This window comes from Anser brachyrhynchus, assembly GCF_964034855.1.
Source record: "Anser brachyrhynchus genome assembly, chromosome: 9".
In the NCBI taxonomy this organism is placed as follows: Eukaryota; Metazoa; Chordata; class Aves; order Anseriformes; family Anatidae; genus Anser; species Anser brachyrhynchus.
Genome location: NC_137703.1, coordinates 4,372,090 through 4,394,273, shown reverse-complemented (window position 1 = coordinate 4,394,273; position 22,184 = coordinate 4,372,090). Strand labels below are relative to the sequence as shown.

General features: G+C 43.7%; 2 protein-coding genes across 3 annotated transcripts in view; one reads left to right on the top strand and one right to left on the bottom strand.

Annotated features, from left to right (window-relative positions):
- LOC308200152 (uncharacterized protein) overlaps window positions 1–14,970 on the bottom strand; it is a 222,834-nt gene extending 207,864 nt beyond the window's left edge. Inside the window, exons 1-2 of the mRNA XM_080605366.1 lie at window positions 14,589–14,970; window positions 14,312–14,466 (exon numbers count right to left, since the gene is read on the bottom strand). Of these exons, the coding sequence (XP_080461492.1) occupies window positions 14,312–14,334 (23 nt within the window). The 5' untranslated portion in view covers window positions 14,335–14,466; window positions 14,589–14,970. The remainder of the gene's footprint in view (window positions 1–14,311; window positions 14,467–14,588) is intronic.
- A 167-nt stretch (window positions 14,971–15,137) lies between these two features.
- The window catches only part of GOLIM4 (golgi integral membrane protein 4), a 32,314-nt gene continuing 25,267 nt past the window's right edge, over window positions 15,138–22,184 (top strand). For both annotated transcript variants that reach the window (XM_080605371.1, XM_080605370.1), the window contains exon 1: window positions 15,138–15,775. In XM_080605371.1, coding sequence (XP_080461497.1) covers window positions 15,589–15,775 — 187 coding nt within the window. In that variant the 5' untranslated portion in view covers window positions 15,138–15,588. The remainder of the gene's footprint in view (window positions 15,776–22,184) is intronic.

Here is a 22,184-nt window from a genome sequence, read left to right as displayed (position 1 = left end):
GGATACTCTGTCTTTTGCTTATATTTCTATGAATTATTATGTGATTTCTACAAACACACTCCAGCATATTGTACTTACATCAACACTTCCTAATGCTTAGCAAAACTTTTGACAAATACGGTCTGTTCTGGGTATGTACAAACATTGAAAATAATATTAAGCTATGGAGTCATCATTATTTTCTAAGCCCTATTTTCTCTTTAGCACAACAGATGTCCATTGAAAATAAAAATATGTTTCCAATGCTTTTAAAATTATGAGGATTTTTCTTCCACAAACATTTCCCTTAAAAGCTGCTCCTGAGAAAAGCAAGTGACCAAAAGCCCAGTTTGGAGCCGCCCTGGTGAGTCCCTGTGTACACAGACTTCCATTTTCCTCTCCAGTTTGAGCAGTTCTAGTAAACGTGGGATTGCGCAGTAGTAAAATGTCTCTGTTCAGCAGAAATGAACAGATGCACTTTTATTTGTGAACTAAAACCTGGATTTTAAGTGGTGAAATTCTGAGACATAAATAATCCTGTTGTGCCACAGCAACCCTCTTACAATAGGTTTAAAACCAATTTGCCATAAATATTTGTGTGCAAGCCAAAAAAGCAGTCCAAGTATACTAAATTGATACCTAGCAGGTCAGTTCTAACTAGTGCAGGTCAGACAATTACCTGTTGGTTTCAATTAAGCTTTGCAAAACACCCCCCATGTCAGAAAGAAAAATAATGAGGTAACATAAACCATAGCGAGTACTTCACTTACAATGCCGACTTTGGGCTGAGTGAATCAAGTTTGCACTGAAAACAAGCAACTCACCAACACGCTAAGAATAGCAGGTCAATGAAAAGCAGGATGAAGACCTGAGGTAGGGAATTAAAAAGTCTTATGAGACTTGCCAGAGACAGCCCAGTTTCCACCAGCTGGGTACAAAAGCTTCATGATTTGCTTTCACTGAAGTTCCAAGGTAACACACATAGGCTGTTATCACCACACTTGGCACTTCTTTAGCATGTTCATCCTGGCAATCTCAAAAACATTCTACAATCCTTTGGCAAAGGATGCCTTAAACTTCTGGGAAAGTTTCCTGAATCTTATTAGCAAATTATGGATAGGAAAAAAAAAATCAATAAAAAATCATAGCATTCAAGTATTGTATTAACATCTAGGGATACCCACAGAGATGAGCTCAATTGTGAAAAAACACACTGTGCTAGATAAAATCTTTAAAGTATAAATAAACATATGGGAAGAAGAGAATGACCACTCCTAATTTACAGAGAAGAAAAAAGTATTTATGTAGCATGTCCAAAGTAAAGCAGAAGCATAGACAAGATGCTTGGAGCAGAGAGAAGATGCTCAGAGCAGGTATCTTGAGGCTTGTGCCAGGGTCCTATAATTTTTTTTTTTTCCAGGTAGTAAAGGGCATGTAACTAATACATGAAAGTGTATCAGCTGATGGAAATTGTAGATGAATGCTACCATACAGCTATAGTTTCTTATTTAGTGACACAGAGAATGTCTTCGAACTCTGTGACAAAATCTCCACCAACCGGGGAAGGATTTTATTTTTTCTATTTACTATTCTTCATCTTTTTATTGGCTCTGAAATACTACTGAGGACATGAGCACAGGTGGCCCCAGCTAGCTTTTATTTCTCTTGGACAGAATCCACTCTCAAGCCAAGTGGAAGAGGAGTGTCAATACAGTATTTACAGTATTTGTAGAGGGTGAAATGCTGTTGCTTCAGGTAGCTAACCTCTTCAGTCACACTGCCTGCGCAAAGTGCCAGAATCTGCCCAATGCAGATAATAAGATCAAAATAAACCAAAATCCTGTTTTACTTAGGTGTGTACCAAGTGGTCTCACCCTGAAGACAGCACGCCTTGGCGACAGTGCACCTATTAATCCACCTCCAAACACACAAGCCAGCTCAAGCCAATAGAAACCAGATGTACTTTTAAAACTAGAATTTTGACTGAGGCTGTGAGAAACGGACCAGGCCAGCTCAGAATAAAAGCCCTAACGTACTACAGGACCTTGCAGCTCCTTTCCCAAGAGCTGCTGAGTGTTTCTTACACCCCTGGAACCGCACGGTGCAGCGGGTGTGCAGAAGGGAACGAAACCAACCATGGCGGCAGCGGCTCCCCAGGGCACAGGCAACCCACGCAACTCACGCAGGACCCGTTCGGCTCGGGCTCCGTAGGAAACCTCACCAAGCCAGGGGCGGGTTGGTGAGTGCTGGCTTTCCACTGGCCTTCCGCTCTTCCGTTTTCAGGAACTTTGAATGTTTGGGGTTTATTTCAATCTCTGTAGTCACCGTGTGGTGGAAGGGAATGGAAATGAAGTCTGAAATCTAAACCAGAGTGCTTTAGCTCTCAAAGGACTTAGTATTTTCAGAAAAAGGGAGACAAAGATAAAGCCGAAGCACACTTTGCTCAGTTCAACCACTCCCTGAAGCACACACAACCAGTGCTAGTGCCTGTCACAACCAAGGCACGGGGAAGGCAGGGGATTTTATAAGCATCAGTAACTTGGTGCCATCTGGTGGACAGACCCTGGAGGCCTAGGGCATCATCTGCAGCAAGGTTACTGAACACCCTCCGTGAAGTACATTTTGTGACAAAAGGACATCTGTGTTGTTTGTCCCTGCTTCCTCTGTAGCCCACAGGAACAACACCCGAGGCCCCCAGCTTGTGTGAAGGTCTGCGACATCGCTGAGTGAACGGTCACACAAAACAGTGTTGTGCTTGACCCTCACAGGCCACTCCTCACAGCGGTAAGTGAAAGCAGAACACACGCTGTTGTTGTTGAGGAATCGCACAGAGTAAATAGAAAAGAAATTTTAAAATGTCAGAGTTAAAGATCTAACAACATTGAAGGAGAAGAAAGGAGAGGAAGGAGGAATCTTGTGCTGGCTCCAGCTCAGAGGCCTGAAGGGCAGGAAAGAGAACTAAGGGCAAACACCTCCTGTCAGAGAGCAGCACCACAGATCAGAGCAGTTCCTTCTGTAGTGCCCAGGGATGCTCTGCTTTTGCTGATAAATCCAGTGTCATCCACATGCTGTACTGAATAAACGTGACGTAAAAATTGACATTTGAACCACGCCTGAGGAGTCTTAAGAGCAACCAACCCATCGTGACAGCATACACACCTAGCAGAAAGTAGGGTTGTGCTATGCTAACTGGGAGCCAGAACATTTCAGCACTTTACCACCAGGCTGTACTTGTAAGAAATATTTCTGTCACAATATATTCTCATTACAAGGTGTTAAAATTGGCTAACAAATATACTGCTCCGTTTTAATGTATTACATGGCTGTACTTTAGCGAGAGTTTCTTGTCCCATTAAAACATTTTCTCACAGGCCCAACACAGTTGGTGCAGTGGATTTGCATACAGAGGCCTCCATTCACTGCCACATCTTGAAACATGAAGTCGCATTTTATTGGAAACCCCCAAGAAGGATTACTTGCTCACCTCAAAGCACTTACTATTCAGTATCTGAGAGGTTACTAAGAACCCAACATTTTTTTTTTAATTTGCTTCTGCAAACACTGCCATAAATATATTTATATATGTCATTTACTTTTGTGGTGCTTATTGTCATGAAGAGATGACGTTACAGGTTATACACCTCTCACTCCAAATGGATAAAAAGGCACGGATAAGCTCCTTGCTGATGAATATGCACCTGAAACACACGATATGGCCCTATATAGGTGGTCTTTATCCAGAAGTCAGCTGTGTTCTAGAAGGAACGTAGAAAATATGACACTGGGGAAGTTGGAGAAGGATTCTTTGGGGCGTTTTCCCCCTGTTAAAAAGCTTACTAACAAACTTGGCATCAGCAGTTAGCCTGTTTGCCTCTCCTTTTGTCTCCTCCATCATCCATGTCTTTTCAGCAGTATCAACATTATAGTCCTTCGCTAGACGGACTCTAGTGATGGAGACATACAAGTTAAATCTCTTTATGCACATTTACAATGTCCACAATGAAGAGATCACACCCTTTATTTTGTAATCCCTTTTCCAAGTTTGGTTCAACAACAGGACCTTGGTCTCAGGGGTCAATACGGCCTCTAAGTCAGCTTAAACTTCAAGGCAGAAGGGATTTATAAGATATTGTGCAGAGAAGCAGTATATCCGAAGTATAACATCAGAAAATATTTTTTTCCGAACTCAGATCTTTAGGTACAACGGAAAAGAACTTAAATTGGCAGGAGTACCTTCCTAATGGGTAGTTTCTGTAAAAACAGCTTATTATTTGAAGTGAGAAACTCTCCTCCTGCCTGCAAAACTGGAGATTTACAGTACGATTCCCATGTGGCTTGGGATGACATCAAGACTTTTCAAGCTGGTATCCAAAACAGTCAGAAGCCCAGGGGTTAGGACACTAACGCGGCGTGCAGATGCCAGCAGTGAATTCTCACTTCCCCTGATCCAAAGCGGGCTCTGTAACCTGCACCTCCCACCTCTCAGGTAAGTTTTATCTGTACATCATGCTGCTGACTGACAAGGCTTATCCCTCCATCTCAGAAACAGAGCTTTGACAAATGTGCTCTTTTGAGTGCTCTTTTTAATTTTTTTTTTCTGCATATGAGGAGATCTTTATGTTAAAAGCAGCTCAGATAACAAAGCCTTAACAGTCTGTGATTGAGCGTAGAGGCTAATTTACTCTTTTGTTTTTAAAGGCAGGATCCCAGACAATGTTTCTTGTAGTCAAGGAGAATTTGAATTCAAATGAATTTAACTTGTGTCCCAACAAAGCGCTATGGCACAGGAACAGGACAGAAAGCTTGGATGTGTGTTCTGGATCTCTTTTATAAACAGAGGGTCTGGGGCTCTGGCAGTACTGAAAAGATTTTCAGTGATTTCAAGGCGTATGATCAGATCTCTTGGGTGAAGTTTCCTTCTCTACAGGACTGCTATACTTTTAATTGCATGATTTCCTTCGTAAGCAAAAAATAAAAAACTATCGTCATCTGTCTGTGGCTTTGCAGTCTTGACATAAAATCTGGGCAAGCACCAACCAATTGGAAATCACTCTGCAGGTTTTTAAATGCTTGCATAGAAAAGTTTTGATGAGTGATTACAGCTTTGGCACCTTCAAAAGTGTTTATTAGTGCCAGAAGAAGTTCTGCTTTAAATAAAAATATGGGGCATTTACAGGTTTATCATCCGAAGGTGCTCTATATGTGCCTTTTAGAAGGCAAACGATGTCTATGTGCTGTTTCCTTTACTGCTTCTCATTCAACTAAGTGCCATTTCTTGCATGTCTTCCATTTTTTTTTTCCGTACAGAACTAGAGGCACCAACCTTTGATCTGCCTGCACCAAGGAACAGGTTTATTTAACTGCGTTAATCAGTTACCGTGAGCAAGAAGGTGCTGGCACTCTGGGAAAAGAAGGGATGCCACCATTGGAAAAGATGAGCTCCTATGAAACCATGGCAGCAGATGGAGAAAGAGATCTCAGGGCAGTGATAACTTAATAGATAATGCAGAGAGAGAAAAACCCTAACAGCCACAAAATCGACCTGTCTACTAGAATCAGGAAATGCTCTGTTCCAAATCAGCTTTTGAAGTAACTTCTAGGTTTTCTCTGAGGAACTGACCTGAGAAGCCAGAGATGAAGGGGTGTTTAGGGCAGCCAACGCTCTCTCTGCAGCAAGGTGTCCATGCATTCCGCTGTGTTTTGGTCCTCCGACAGCGCCGAGCTTAACAACCTGCGGATGCTGTAGTTTCTGAATGTGGTCACACACAGCACTCTACGACCCTCTGAAGTTTACACGTCAATATTCATAAAGCTGGAACTTTGTGGGAGTACTAGCTTGCCTGAGAAGGTAGTTAATAACCCAAACACCAACTTTAAACAAATCCCACTCTTTTGGGACAACTTTTTTCCCCAAAAGTGACGTTACGGGGTGTTGTCCAGCTTCTGTGAACTCTGGAGTTGTCAGTTGTGTGTGGCATCTCACACAAATCAGATACCATGATATATTCTGTGATTTGCCTGGGTTTCCACTAAAAGTAGAAATTAATTCTCCATGAAAACAAAATTCTACTTTGTTTCAGGCTAGTCCTTGAACATTAAATATTTATAAACAAATGTTTGCATATTTGGATGTAAGTGATGGATAAGGAGGATGGGCAATCCTCTCTAATCCTGAGGCTTCATGTCTTCAGAAAATAATATAAAACCTACTTTTTGAACTAGTTTCAGTATTTGTGCTGAAACACATGAACAGAGAGCCCTAAAAGACAGAGTACACTGACCCGAGGAAAAAAAGACAGAAAGCACAGTAAGCCCACTCTGAAACATGTCTCCAAATACCCCTATGATAAATGTGAAAATTCCCTGTTTTCACGATGAACAAATTAAGGAAGGGTAAGAAACTTACAACGTGACCTAGCCTATGGTTACCATAATCCACTAACCAAAATTTTTTTATATGTCCCAAAGCAAAGACAACCCTCTTCCCTCAAAATACCCTGCAAAAGTGAAAAAGTAAGAGCCTGACTTCAAAAGCTCTTCAACTCTGTAACAGCAGATCAAGTGTATTTTAATTAGAAAAAGATTCAGACTGCATAATAGAGGTCTAGCTCTGGACCTAAACTGTTCTAAATGCAGCTTGGCTGTCGTGTTTCAGCTGGGGCCTCTTACTTTTACTGTGGAAATAAAGATGAAAAAATTCTCCCCTGTAATATTGGTGTGAGTCCAAACTGACTATAAAATTACTGGAGTTTCTTGGGATTTACTCTAACAGGAAGTTTTATCTCTGCCTATCAGCATTAGTCATGCATTGGGTTATAAGTCAAGTCAAAACAAAGGAATCACATATTGAATTGTGAAGTCAAAAGAAAGTAAAAGCAAAATCTTAAGTTTGCAATATTCAACAATCTGATGTTGAATGTAACAGAACCATTATGTCACCCCAGAAAGCTGTCCGAAGGAATTTTAGTCTTTGTTTTATGTACATAATACGCATCACAGAGTATGCTCCTCTTCCGAGAGGTGAAGATCTTTGTTAGATAGACGTGCATATTTGATTCGATTAGGAATTGCCCTTTACGTCAACCATTCTTAAGGGTACAAGGTCAGGAATTATTTTACCTAACTGTAACTTTCAGATTTGGACAGTTCTGCTGTCTGGAACTGGAGAAATACATCAGCTTCCTAACAGCATGTTAATACTATATGTACTGTGTGAGTGCTAAAGCCATGTCGTGTCGTTGCAACAGCCTTCTCCATTCTTCGACGCACTTTTCAGATAAAACCAGTTAATTCTAAGCAAGCAGGAAGTTAAGCTGAGTCACTGCAGAAAGCTGACCATAATAAAATATTATTTTACCAAAATCTGGTAATTCTCACTCCTCATTGCTGGTGTTTGATTGCGAAAATATCAAATGACATTTTTTGATTTCCAGTTGCTTTGGATATTTAACCCCTTGGAGCAAAACAGCTCTACTCCAGATGTACTTTAATCTTCTTCACTGTTTCTGCCAAATTTCTGTTTTCTGTTTTCCATTTGCTTTCTGCTCTCATCATGAGCAATGTGTCTGTGTCACTTCCTCCCTGAATGCTTAAGCTTTTTCTTCAGTCATGCAATGCGTAAGAAGAAAAGCCGAAACAAGAATCCAAGCTCTTTATGGTTGCTATTTTTAAACACAGGAACTTCTGTGGGGCTCACTTTGAAAGGGAGATTCCTTTTGAAGAGTAGATAATAAACAACAGCATGCTAGAAATAGCATGCGTGTACAGCTAGTCTTATAAAACCTCACGTGCCCAGGGCAGCACAGATAGGAAGCTCTTTCCATCCCACTTTGCTCTTCCTAGGACCTGTAAGAATTGCCACCCCCTCTAATTTACAGGGCACCTTCTGGGGGGACCATCAGTTCCTCGGTCTGCTGGCAGCAAGATATTGTAGTTCTGAACCTTCACCCGGAGACAAGGTTAGGATCTCATGTTTAAAATAGGAGGAGTAGAAAATAGCCGGAATATTTTCCCGGAGTACTAGGATATTCTGCTATAAAACAGCATGAGAAACCTAGAGAAGACAAGCGCTGTCCCTGGGTTTCTGCCAAGGACATAAATGTATTCCAGCCAAGAACTTTTGTAGCATTAAACTGTGCCCAGGCAGCGTGCTGGGGTGCAATGATGGCTGTACTCCTGCAAGGGGATTCCACTTCAGAGAGTGGACGTCGGTAGAGAAACCACTGATGCTGCTTAACACCCTGTTCCTGCTCCCGTTCCTGCTTTACTACCAGTTTTCTGTTACGTTTGCATAAACAGATAGTTCCAGTAGAAGCTTATCTTTAAAAGTCTCGTGTTTTACCATTGACTGTGACAACCAAAGGTAGCTTTTCCTGCTTTCCCCGTATTTACAAAGTATTTCCATGCTATTAGATGCTAGTCGGTACCTCATTCCAGCCTTACCCTCACTGCTCTCTCTCCTCTACCCAGCCACCTATCTGTAACTTCCAGGAATGCAATATCTGAGATTATCATCCTCTGATAAGCTTGCTTCAATCAGCCAACGAATTGCAAGGTTTTAGGGAAAAAAAAACACACTAACTCAATCCCCTTGGCTGAGTACAGAGTCCTCATTTCCTGAGGAAACCAAATAAAAAATAAAAAAGTCTCGCACTGAGCTGGACTGGATGCTTCTTACAAGCTGTCCATCATCACGGCCAGGACATCAGAAAGTCTGATAACATAAATGAGTAGATTTTACACTAAAGGCTCGTTATTGATTAGGCAGTAATTTCATACAATGATTCTTAATAGCAGCCGCGGCACTTCTTCATTCACCGTGTAAATGTGCTGCGTAAATGCTTGTAAAACTTTATGAGCTCCATTGCCCCAAAGCACTTACAGGCAGATTATGATTAATAAATCACACACATGCACACCGTCTCGTGTCTCCTGCTAACGACACAGAGCTGCACGTCCGCTGGGCTGTGTCACCTCACAAGCAAGGAGCTCCTCTGCAGTGACAGTGAGGAGCTCTTTTGTCAGCTAACTCGAACAGACACGAGGCCCCTCGTAGCTGAGCTCTATCAGACGTTTAATTAACTTTACTTCTTTCTCCCACACATGGCCCACCAGCTGTTGCCTTCATCTCACACACTCCCTGCCTCGCTTATTGATGCTGCTGAGCACCCAAACCCTCATCAATGGTGCCTTTATTTCGTGGCCTGACGTCTCTGTGGCTTTTTTAGGGTGCAAAGCAGCAGCCTGGTTTCCTACTGAACCTTCTGAGAGCCCCCACTAGGTGGCACCGAGTCTCTGGGATTCATCCCTCACCCCGCATATGCATTTCCCTCGCTTTGCTCAAGGTTTTTCCTTTTTTTTTTTTGCAGCATTTCCAACCACTGAGCTCACCGGTTTTAATAACTGCAAAAACAAACAGCTCCTGGGATCTTTTTTTCCTGAGCTTGCAGTGCTGCACGGATCTAAGCCAAAAGACGAGCTATTCCTTTTCAGAGACAAAAAGATTAATTTCCAATGTCGTTTCTACACCAATTCAAGAAACTTACTGGCATAAATGTTAATTCTGTCAGGACCACCTTCATATAAAAGGTTCTTAGAAGTTCCTTGCTTTGCCCACCTCACTTACAGGTGCATGCAGAATAAACCTGACCTCTGCACGAATTCCCATTATCCCAGACAGCTTGACGAGCTGGGCAGACTGGGAAAGCTGCAAGGAAATGTGCCGTGGCAGTGGCTGAGAGCTGCACGCAGGTATTTGTCTCCTGGTAAATGACAGCAGGGGGAGAAAGTCCTGCACAAAACCCTTTGAAGGGAACTCCCTGAAGCTTGGGAATAGAAAGCCCTTGAACGGAGCACACCCAGGAAAGGAAATATTATTTATTGATTGGTTTGATATATTGACAATACGTGCAATGAGCTGTCCGGACACTGGGACTGATGCTAAACCTCCAGCAGCTCACGTGGCGAGGCAGAATTTCACCCAAATTCCACCAGACTTTCGTAACGAATTCTTCAAAGCCACCTGAGCTACCAGCAAGGGGAACACTTGCACAAAAAATAAACACCAACCACACAGCCAAAAAGAGCCCATACGATGAAGTCCTAAAGACTAGAAAAAAAAAAATCAGATGAATTGCAGAATTTCCTGAAACACAACAAATGAATCAGGTTTTGACGTAAAGTAAGAGAAAAGACCGCGTGCATTTTTCTGGTGCATTTGAGCAGTACAAAAGCTAGAAGCAAGCTTACTGAAACTAAAACAAAGCTACAATCCATGGATAACCTTGAAACTGACTGGAAAAACAGCTTCTATTTCTGAGTGTGCAAGGCCAAGATACTGTCACTAATGGAAAAGGCAGCCCTGTGAACGTGAAAAAGAATGTGAACACGGCTGTTAAATTCTGACTGCAGTTTAGTCTTATTTAAAGTTCTTTATCTACATTTCTTCAGATTTTGTAAATAGATTCCGGAGTGCTTGTTTTCTCTCCCTGCATTAACGCTAGAAAGTAAACAGTTCTTTCCAAACTCTGCTTGCAAGTCCCATTTCAGGGCCTTAAAAAAATCCCAAAGATATCACAGATATAAACATCAGTGAAATGTACATTCGTTCATCAGTCACTGTCTTTATCTTGCGGTGACATGTTAATGGAAACAATTATGAAAATGAGATTTCTCTTTTCCGGCAGGCCAGTTTTACAGGCGTTAGATATCAGAAACTGGCTTTTATTCAGGTGATGGAAAACCACAAGATTGTGAAAAAAATAGACTCATCTGACAAGACTGAAAAAAACGGTGGGTGGAACAATTCAAAATTCACTGGACTATTTCCTCTTCCATCAGCCATGGCCTCCAACCTGGTTAGCCCGACGGGAAATGCACCAGGAAAGTGTAATCACTGGGGATTACTCTGTGTGGCAGAAAAAACGTCTGTAGTCGGTGCTCCCAAGTCCAACATTTTCCTCTAACTCGCTAAAGAGTCCAAATGCTGTCTTTCGATAAAATGGGGAAGCTCACTTCCCTCTTGGACTTTTCCAAGTAGGAATCAGGATTCCCCAGCCTAAACCCCTACGACTCAGAAGCCCCACCAGGCTGCCGTGCCCCAGCTGTTCTCCTTCCATTTGCAAGGTGCTCCTCCTGGTTGGGCTCTCCCTGGCTGTTCACACCTCGCCGAAGGCTCAAACCCTAATCGTTTATCTGCGGTCGCTCTTCCTGCAGAACACATCCACCTGCGTGAGTCAGGCTGAACATGATCATTGTTTGCATTTCACTTAGTGGTTCAGGCTGATCTGTAGAACAAACAAAACACGGAACCAGAACACACAGACATCCCTGCCTCAGAGCGCTTCTGTTCCTTGCTGTCAGGAGGGGCCTAATAACACAAATGTCATCCCCTTAATCGCACGAACATTCATATTATCAGCAGCACTCAAACATTATTTTCTTTGCTTTGTAAAATGCCAGCTGTCAGGAATCGCAGCACTCTCCAACTGCAAGTTTCTTATAAGGAGGATCATCAGGCAATTGTTTAAAGTTGATTACTGATTTAACAAAGGTATCTAACTGATTTGGGATCCTAATATTTGCTTTAAACTGTTACTATTGAATATATTTTATGCTGTCATCTTGAGAACAATGGGGGCATATAATGGTACAAGGAGTTTTTTCTGGGGATTGCAGCAAAGGGCTGACTCAAATCTCAGTGCTTCCACGTAAAGCAGGGCAAGGCGGTTCCCAGCATGTCCTAGATGTGTCACGCTTCCAGTGCACCCATAGCTCCAAACAGTTCTGTTAATTCCTCGTCCTCTTGCAACAACTGCACATTTTAATGCATCTGCTCCCCTGCGTTAATTATTTACAAGGGTGATGTTTTGGAGCCACTAAAACAACAAGGCTGTTTAAGTCATGAAGCACCAGAAACAAGATACTCAAGGTCTGAGCCTCCGTATTCATCCGCACTCGTAACCACATTTTCTCACCTCAGCACGGCACGCTGTTTTAACTTTACTCTGTACCTACGGAGAATTTCTGATTGGTGTTTTATCCCCATTCTTATCATGACTGCCAAATGATTTAGAAAAATGCATCTTTGTTTGTATCCAAGAGGTAGAAGTCAGTCACTTCTTATTCTACAGCCAGAACCGAGGTCCAGAAAGCAAATGCCAAAGCTGTGCTAAGTGTCCAATTTGGGATACCTTATGCTTGATTTTATTTTTATTTTTTTTCAGATTAAGGAGCACAGCACTTTCTATATTGAAACACAGCCCTCCTTGTCCTCACCTCAAATTAGGACATTAGCCAACAGAGTTCAATTGATTACATAAGCTGGAAACTCAGACAAAAGCAGATGATAGGTCAGCTATAAAAAGCCAGGTTTAGGTGACTTCCCCTAACGCCACAACGTCTGACCTCAGGCAAAGATAAGTTCAATTTTACCAGGAGCATTCACCTCATGAAGCCCAACCTTTTTATTTCTTCAGTTCCTGGCCACTAATAAATGACACTGAGTGTTAAAACAAACTTTGTATGCATTAGTGAGCTTCAGTCACAGGACAAAAAGGTCATTCTTGCCTAAACATCTGCAGTTGGAATGTACTTTGTAGCTGGAGAGGTAATAACATATGCCTTGCCAGGACATTCCTTAACTTTTGGCAACCAAATGACTGGGCTGTGAGTTGTACAGGACAACCTTCACCGTACATTTCCACAACTTTGGATCCCCGATCCATTAATTGGTAGGTTTATATATATATATAATCTGCTGTCCAATCTATTTAACTGCTGTGTTCATTGGATCATTCACTAAAAAACTGTATAAATGTCAGCTCATGAATTCCCTGTTGCAACTTCTGAGTGTGCTTCCCATGGTAAAACATGGCTCAGAAAGCACCTATCCCTCTTCTTTCCTGATTGCATCAATAACTTACTCAGTAATTAATCAAAGTAACATTCCTCTCCTAGCAACTACTTAATTTTTTGTATTTTTTTAATGTATTATAGTCTTTTTTAGGTCCAAACCTTTCTATATTGGGACTTTCAATTCAAATTTGCCTAATAGCTTCACATAATGGTCCCTTGCTCCCCATAAATTACTCATTTTAACTAATTGGTTTGCTCATGAACAATCACAATTTACATGAGCTGAAGATGAGATGTAACTAGCTATTACTGAATGTAGGTAATATTTGATTAAGCAAAAGAGACAGAGACTCATTTCCTTTCCTTCTCAGCATTTGTTAATGATACTGCCAATTTCTACAAGCAGATAAATTAGATTTACCATAACAATTACATGTGTTTGGAATAGGTTTTAAATAATGATGTTAATTCAGTGTCCTCTTAAATTTATGATGTCTATTCAATGAGTATAAACCCATAATGATGACCGAAAGTGACAACTGAATTCCGATGTCATTACTGGTTAGCCAATTAATTGTTCTTCAGCACAAAGTCATCAAAAGTAAAGGCATAAACTGGTTTTATAAAAGGTAATGTAGGCAACAGGTGGACACCCAAGAAGTTCAGCAATTTGAATAACTGCAATTCTGAAGTATAAATCACCTTCAGTGATTTCAAAGCCTCAGTCCCGAGATAAAGAAGTGTCTCATTCTACGTAACTGAGCTCATCCTGATGAGCCTGGTAAAGCAACAATGCACAGGACATCTCTGGAGGACTCTCGGGGAGGAAAGGGAGCTGGATTTGGATTCTGTGTGATGATATTAAGAAGCCTACCGTGACTACTTTGTGAAAGTAATGGATACTGAATGAAAATAAGCCAATCTGAAACACGCATGGTTTTGAATAAAAGTTTGAAAATCTAACTTTGTGGGCTTCAGGAAGCCTCCTAAAGGCAAGGGAAAAGAAAATGAATTTTTTAAAAGCATCACTATTTCAAAGCAATTACAAATACTTCCTGGGTGCTTACCTCTCAGTTTTGAACAAGTCCTCTATCTTATAATTAGGAAAGCAAGGCATTCAGTTAAATTAAAAGACAATGAATAAAAATTTGAAATATATTTAGACAGAAGCCACGCCAGCTTGTAGTACCGGCTGCTATTCATTACTGGTAGATGTAGAATATTTTAATAACAAAATTTTAAACCTCTTTTATGTTGTTTTTCTTTTAAGGCCAGAACAATGCCTGTGAAAATCACAGATCAGTGAGCTGGATATGTTTATAAAAAGAACTTTGGAATATGTCTTTCATTTTTTGTTAATACTACTAGTTTAGCTTGAGACGAGCAGGTTTTTCTTTTTCTTGCTGATAAAATACAGTAGCATGAAGAACTCTGACATCATGCTGGTGAAGGATAAATCCCATAAAACCCTCCTCACCTCTTTACGCATGACAGCGGCATTTGGGAGCAGGGTACACACACAGCCCTGCCGTGTACCTGACCTAATAATCCAGCAGTGGCCCGAGCAAGACTCTGAGCGACGGAAAAGGCCAAGCATGGTGAGGGCAGCACCTCCCGGGTGCGATCAGCAGCCTGCAGACAAAAATAAAGGCACGGGATGACCGAGAGAAATAAATATGAGGAGCAGCTAAGGGAACTGGGGTTGTTTGGTCTGGAGGAGGCTCAGGGGAGACCTTATTGCTGTCTACATCTACCTGAAAGGAAGGTGTGGGGAGCTGGGGGTCGGCCTCTTCTCACAGGTAACGAGTGATAGGACCAGAGGGAATGGCCTCAAGTTGTGCCAGGGGAGGTTCAGGTTGGAAATGAGGAGACATTTCCTCTCAGGAAGAGCAGCCAGGCGTTGGGACGGGTTGCCCAGTGAGGTGGTGGAGTCCCCGTCCCTGGGGGTGTTGAAGGCGAGGTTGGACGTGGTGCTTGGGGACACCGTTCAGTGGGTGACATTGGTGGTAGGGGGGCGGTTGGACCAGGAGATCTTGCAGGGTTTTTCCAGCCATAAGGAGTCCGGGATTCTCAGATTCTAAGCCAGGCGCTCTGAGAACCCCCACTCCCGGCGCCCCGCTCCCCTCACAGGGCTCGCTGCGGGCTGCGGGCGCTGCTGCCCCGGGCGGGCCGGACGGACGCGGCGGGCACCCAATGCGCTCAGCCGCTGCCTCCCCGAAGGGAGGGGAGAGAGCCGCGGCCGGGCCCAATGAGGCGGCGCCCGGAGCGGGACTTCCTCCGGGGAGCCGGCGGCGGCGGGGCAGCGGCGGCGACACGTAAGTGAGGGGCAGGGGGAGCTGCCTTTGTTCCCCTCGGGTGGCGGCGGCGGGGCCGGCCTCAAGGATAGGGGGCGCCTGAGGAGGTGGGCGCCGGGGATCCCGCGGCCCCGCTTCAGCCCGGACCCAGCGCCGGGGGCTGGGACGAGCCGGCCGGGGGCAGCCCCCTCCGGAGAGCCCCTCGCAGCCCCTCAGAGCCCCGCGGCCGCAGCATGCGGCTGGGGCGCCGGCCCCGCTCCGCCTCGCCGCGCCGGGCCCGCCGGCAGGAGGAGAACGGCCCGGGCGTCGCGGCGGTGCCCCGGGGCTGAGGCGCCCTCCCGGCCCCTCCGGCCCTCCCTCCGGCCCTCCCTCCCATGTCTCCGCCTCGTCGTCCGCCGCCTCCAGCCGCCCGCCGCTGAGCCGTGAGGGGCGGGGGGCCCTCGGGACCCCGCCGGGGGACATGGGCAACGGGATGTGCTCCCGAAAACAGAAGCGGATTTTCCAGACCCTTCTGCTCTTGACCGTGGTGTTCGGCTTCATCTACGGGGCCATGCTGTACTACGAGCTGCAGAGCCAGCTGAGGAAGGCTGAGGCCACGGCGCTCAAGTACCAGCAGCATCAGGAGTCCCTCTCGGCCCAGCTACAAGGTACCGCTGCCCTGCTGGCCCCCTGCCCGCGGTCCCCGTACACCCTCCTCTGCTGGGGAAACCCAGCTCCAGCCGTCCCAACGCTTGGGAAGTTTTGCTCCTTGCCTTCTTCTCCCCCTCCTCTCTCCCCGTGAGGTTTTGCTGTCAGGCCGTGGGTGAGACCCCAGCCCCACTGACGTCAGTGGCACGTTTCGCTGCCGGTTCCTAGAAAGCTCCGCTATTCCCTCGCCCCCGCACGCTTTCTGGAGTGCCTCTCGGTCCCAAAGGGTTGCACATCGCTCGGCAGTTCCTGGTATGAAAGGCAGGGATACTCCTGTTCATGTCATACAGAACGTGTCCAGTTCTGGGACTTCTGCGTGCCTCCGCGTTGTCTTAGCAGTACTAGTGGTGCTGAGCAGCTATTCGGCTGTAAAAAAGCAAGGCTACAGTTCCAGGAGGACAGCGTGAAAGTTAAATAGCTCCAGCAGGGTGAGGGATATTCTAATAAACGTTTTTTTTCAAAGGGTAAGTTATTTGGATAAAGGTATTCTATAACTGTTGAAACAGCCTTGATTTTCTTGGCTTAAAGCTGCCACTTAAATACAGATCCATACCTACCTTGGTTTGAGGTTGCACCAACGTGGGCTTTCGGTACTTGAAGACAAAAAGATGCCGATCTCTGACATGTGCGCGTCCGGAAATCAGATGCAAAGCGGCAAACATCTACGTGAAGCATCAGTACTGTAGGTAGGGCAAGACCTCAGCACCTCGCTAATTGTCAGGTGCGAGGTTATCAGCCCAACATGTACAGAGGCCAACGACAACTTTCAGAACGCTTAAGGATTTTTTTTTCTCAAGATTGTGTAAGTCAAGAATACAGGAGATCAGCTGTAGTAACTGTAACACCCCTTCAGTTCAGGGCGATTTTCTGCCATGCTTTTTTACTGTGGAAGCGTACGTAAGAGCACTTCCAGAAGCATACTGCTTTTCTGCAGATAGCAGAATTAGGCTTACGCAGTTAGATTCTCATAGTGGTTCGTAACTTGGAGTATGCTTATCTGTGATCTGAGACCGTTGTTAGTTCCTATTTCAATTTCAGGCAATAATGCTGCAATGCCTTGGGGAAAAAATAAAAAGATAAAATCCTTCATTTTTGTCACTGAAAAGGCCTGAGTGTTTGGCTGGGAGATGGGTATGTGGCAGTGGGCTAAAAGGCTACTTTTGCTAGTCTGTATATTTGCCAACGGTATTTGAAGAGGAAACAGGAACATCTTGTTCTCAAGTTAAAATTCAACAAGTTGGCTTTTTCTGTTGCTCTGGCTATACCAGAGGATCATGCAACAAACTTTATCCTAACAGCGATAGTCTCTTGATCAGATGCATTGGGTCTGGATTGTGAGTTTTAACTTTCCCCTTCTGAAACGTTATTTTAAGTGGGCATCTACCCAAACGATTTCATGGAAGCAGCAGGCAACCAGTAGTTGATGAATGCAGGAACAATGATGCACTGAAAAAAAAAAAGTAAGAGAATAATTATATAAAAATGCAGCAATGAGAAATGTAAAATATGGACCAGGATCTGAAAATGCAAATACATTTGATTATCAATGAAATAACTTTAAATTGTTCTGGGATGCGTGCCAATGTATCAAGCCTATTAAATAGGAATGTTTAGCTATGCCTAATGTGGTAGCTGTAAACTTTGGGGAAAAATACTTACAATTAAATCAGAGCATACAATGAAAAATAAGATTTAAAAATAATTTTTTTTTTCTTAAAAATTGTCCTGTATTGTGGCAACAGTTAATAGAACTAACCGAGGGTGAGGCTGGGAGCTCCGGGCGCGTTAAATGCAGCAGCAAGCGTTAGATTCCTGATCTCCTGCTACAGTAAGTGGAAGCTACAAAGTCAACTTCTCTTCCCTGCGTTTCCCTGTAGATTTCACATGACGCTTGCTAGGATGAACTGCCTCGTGTCATCACCAGCATTTCTGCAGAAGGAGTTCATTAGGGGTGAAAACACGGAGAAGTCAGGATCTATGCCCAGTTCACCCTGAGATACACAAACACCATGTTAACTGGTGAAATACAAAACCAAAGCTATTTCTGAACCTTTCCCATTTGTTAAACTCTTATGGAACAACAGAAGGGAATTTGTTTTAAACAGAGACTTTAAAACAATGCCAAATGCCAACAGAAAACCCTGTGTTTGCAGGTGCAGCATCTGACTGCACTTTGAACTTTTAAGTAGCCTGGATTTTAAATCAACAATGTGTCTGTTGCCAAACAAAAAAGCTCTGCAACTATCTAGGCTACATATCTTTGCTGTCCTTCGCATCGCAAGATGTATTTCCTTGGATTTATCCTTTTAGGAGAACAATAAAATGTGTCATTGCTACCTGTGCAGCACAACTTCTCTTCCATGTGACGTAATCGGTTTCTCAAAGATGCAGATATTGGTGCAGAGAGAACTTTGGGACTTGCAGTGTGCTGGGAGCACTGAAATCTTTAAGAGGGAAGCAGTTAAAAGGGCTGCTTCACTTGCATAGTATTGCCAGGAGGAAAAGAGTGGGTGTATTCACAATGCTTGATTTCTTAGTGCTTACTGCTCTTTTCTGGGTGATTGAATAAGACTTTAAAGCTCATTACAAGCTGAGGAGAGAATTGAACCTTGGACTTCTGCTTCCTGAGCAAACATTTCATCAGTAAGCTTTTATTTAATTAAAAAAAAAGAAAAAGGCAACTTCTTAAAGTTGGCCTTTTGAGGATCCTGAGGCATTATTGTGCTGGGCTGGCTGTGCTCCTGGAAAGCCTGCAGGATTGAAACGCGCGGATGCCAGCGAAATACCAGCCAGTCTCTGAATTTCGGTTGGGTTTCGTTGTGGCTGTTCGGGCCTATAAGGGTAGCTGCTTTCCTGATTGTGCACAGAGCAACACTGTTAGGGCTTGCGGGTGAAATCTGAGTCAGTTTGGGAAATGCTTAAGGGAGTGTAGGTGACTCTTAGGTTTGTATATCCAGTCAGAGCTCGGTGCCAGTTTTAGACTTGAAAGCCTTTGGTCTGCCCAAAATCTTGAGAAGGCTCCTCGGATGTAGCTTGGAGTGTAGCCTCCCTGAACTTCCTGCTATCTGCTGTTTTCTCTCTGTGTAGTTTTTCAGGTTTTTCATCTGCGCTATGTAATAGGAACCTCCCTTTCAGTACTTGCCAGTTGTTTATGCCTGAATGAGCAGTGTTTTCTGTTTTTTGCTTGAAAAGCCAATCTTTTTAGATTTTAATCTTTTTCACAGTCTTGCTTTGTTCAAATGCAGCAAGTGAAGCAGGCTGAATCTTCTGCACGCTTGGGCAAAAGCTGCACCACAACCTACCATGGCAGAAGGTCCAGATCACTGAAAAATGGTGATGGAAAAGGTGTCAAAATCATTTACCTCGTGTGCTGATCTGAAGAATGGGGCATACAATGGTTGTCGTAGGGAGCTCTGCTTTCTGTGAAGCTCACAACTTAAGCTACTGGGCTGGGAAGTATTTGTGCCTCTTGAAATAAGATCAGGTTGCCATTTGAGCAATGATTGGCTTGGGAAGCAGAAGAATAACTGGTTGGAGAGGCTGGATCTTTAGCCCAGCTCATGTTGTAGCAGTTCTCGTATTTGAAAGCTAGGCTTCCAGGGCACTTCATGAAAGAGAACGTCAAACTTCAGTATTATCATCTCTTAACAAAGTCCTGATGGGCAAGGAGAAAGCAATGCTGCCTCTGTAAGTAACAAGGGGAATGCCAGAGGCAAGATTTTGAGATGACACAAAATCTCGTGACTGCTAAGAAAACTTAGTCATTGTTATCTTAAAGTCATTGTTTTCTGGCAGGTGTTTCACAGAGAAGCGGATCTCCCCAGTAAGCTGATTATTTTAGTCTCATTCTCTGAGCATTATGTGTTTGAAACATGAAGATAATCTTACTTAATATTCCTTAAAATGATTAAAAACAAAACTTGATACTGTTCATCTCCCGCGAAGACGCGCCAGAGTAAGTCTGAAGCTACTGGCTTACTGGAACAGACCTCAGTTGCTAGAAGAGATCTGCACTGCCAGCTGTAGACAAACCCAATCAAACCCAATCTTTGCTTCAAGATTTAATGTATCTACAGTATTTATTTATTTATTTACCAGCCTTTGCAACTTCTGTCTTCTCATCCGCTGGGTATTAGGTAATTCCTTGTGTACTGTTTTAATCTGTTTAATCTGTTCTAATCCCTAATCCTAATAACTGCATACATTTCGTGTCTTTTGCTCCCTTATTTTCCTGCTCTCTTAGAGTCTAAATGTGTCTGATGGCTTCAGGAAATCTCTGCAGGCTGAGGCTGTGTGAGGCAACCCAGCAGAGGCTCTGGACTTGCGAGTTGAGAGCATACGCTGTTGTAGACAACGTCTGGATTTCCTCAAAACTATTCCATCCAGTGCTAGAAAGCTTCACCTGAACAGCAAATGGAGAATTCCTCTGGGCCTCTTGTGCTGTTTGTCCTAAATTGAGGCCCCTCCTTGGAGTTGACCCGATAAAACTTCACCAGATGCATGGCAGCTAGGTGTACAGAGACTTGCATAATGTGTCACCGTACTGGATGATAGATTTCCTAGCTGTTTGTAGTGAAGTACTTAAACACGTAATGTACTTCACTATTTCACCCCTTTTTATAGTACTGTATTTAAACTTGTTCCTTAAGTTGGCTGAGCTAGAACTAATTACTTCTGACAGTTTGTTCTTCACGTGCATCATCCAAGCAGAACAACGCCTGTGCAGCTCCTGCGTGGTGTGATTGTTCCCTGTAACAGCAGCCTGAAGTCCTGTGAATCCCGTTAGTGTCAGATTGTACCTAATGCTATAAAAGGGTCCTCTACAGTTTTAGGAAATGGTTCAAACTGATAAAAAGTGCAGAGCAACCTTTAATGTGCGTCCAAACTTAAGGAAATTTGTCTTGCGTGCTAAGTAAGACTCCAGTGCCTGTATTTCGAACTTGCTGATGTTGAGGGCAACGTGCACCTGCTAAAGCGAGTCTTCTGCATCGGTACCACACTAAATAGCAAAGAAGGCATCCCTTGTTCTGCTACCATTGCAGTATCCTGCCCCTTATTCTGAAGTGCTCTGCTTGTGCATGTTTAAAACCAATCTAAATATGTATGTGTCTGTTTTGAAGACAAAAGACCTGTAGATTTAAGGTTACCTGGAGTTACCAGTATTTCTTCATACTCTGAGTACAGAAGAGGTGCTGGAGCTTTGAGTTCTGTAACCCAGGGAGCTGCCTTGTTCCTTCTCGACATGGAGCGGATGGGTCTGGGCAGCTGAATTCCAAGACTGGAAAAAGCAAATTGAGAAAATGCCCATAGTTATAGTTCTGTGTGGCGGTGGTGTTTTTTTACTCCTGTAATACATTCCTGAATGCCCTGAAATCACTTCCCTTATGGGCATAATACTTCCTGGATGAATTTATACTAGTGCTGCAACTTTACACCTGCTTGGGATCTGGTGTGCAGATCACAGAGCGTGTAGCCTGGATGAATGCTGGGCAGTATGAGATAGAGCCAGCGTCCTGAAACTCTGTTGCTGATTACAATTGAAGCCTTTTCAAGCTTGTGAGTGATGGATCTGGCTGGATCTGTGAACATTTCAGAGCTGAGAGAGGAGGGAGACAAGATGTGTCAATGCTTTGGAGGGTTTACATACCGACGTTTTCAACAGTCACCTTCTGTCCTTTGGTCCTAGCAGGTGAAGTTTGACAGGGGCTTCTGCATCACCTAAAACATCTCCAGCTTTGGTGAGGGAGACCCGTAGAGAAGCAGTGGATGCCACAGCCTCAACCTGATGCTTGCAGCTGCAAACTGAGCCCGAGTCCTGTAGTCCCCAGCACAGGTCAAGCGGTGGCTGGCTGTGCTAAGCAAGCGACGCGGGAAGAGTTTGGGGGTGGCTGTGACTCTGCAGTTGCACTGACAGTATTTTTACAGTTAATGTCAGAGAGTTAGGTACTGCTGGAGGGGATCAGTTAAGATTGTAAGATTCTTATGCCTTAAATAAAACGTTCCAGACACATTGTGTCACCGGACTGCGTGTTTTGGCTGGCAGGACGCCGGGTGTCTCTAGGTGGGGCTTCTGTAGGAATAAAGTTTCCACCCGCCCTCTGATTTGGGTATGCATTGTAGCATCTCTTACACAGTCGTGAGGATCTCGTCAGCAATTTGTGGTTAGTATAGTTCGCTTTGCTCATTTTGGAATAGGATCTTTGCATAGCAAAAAGTAATTAAATCTGCCCTGCTGAAAAGTCAGGTGCTATTTTGAGGTTTTATTGTAATGAAAGCTAAATAATTCAGATTAATAGTTCCATGTACTCTGTTTTTTCAGTAATTAAGGCAGAATCTTTTATTGGGTGACTTTTTTAATGAGTTGGGTAT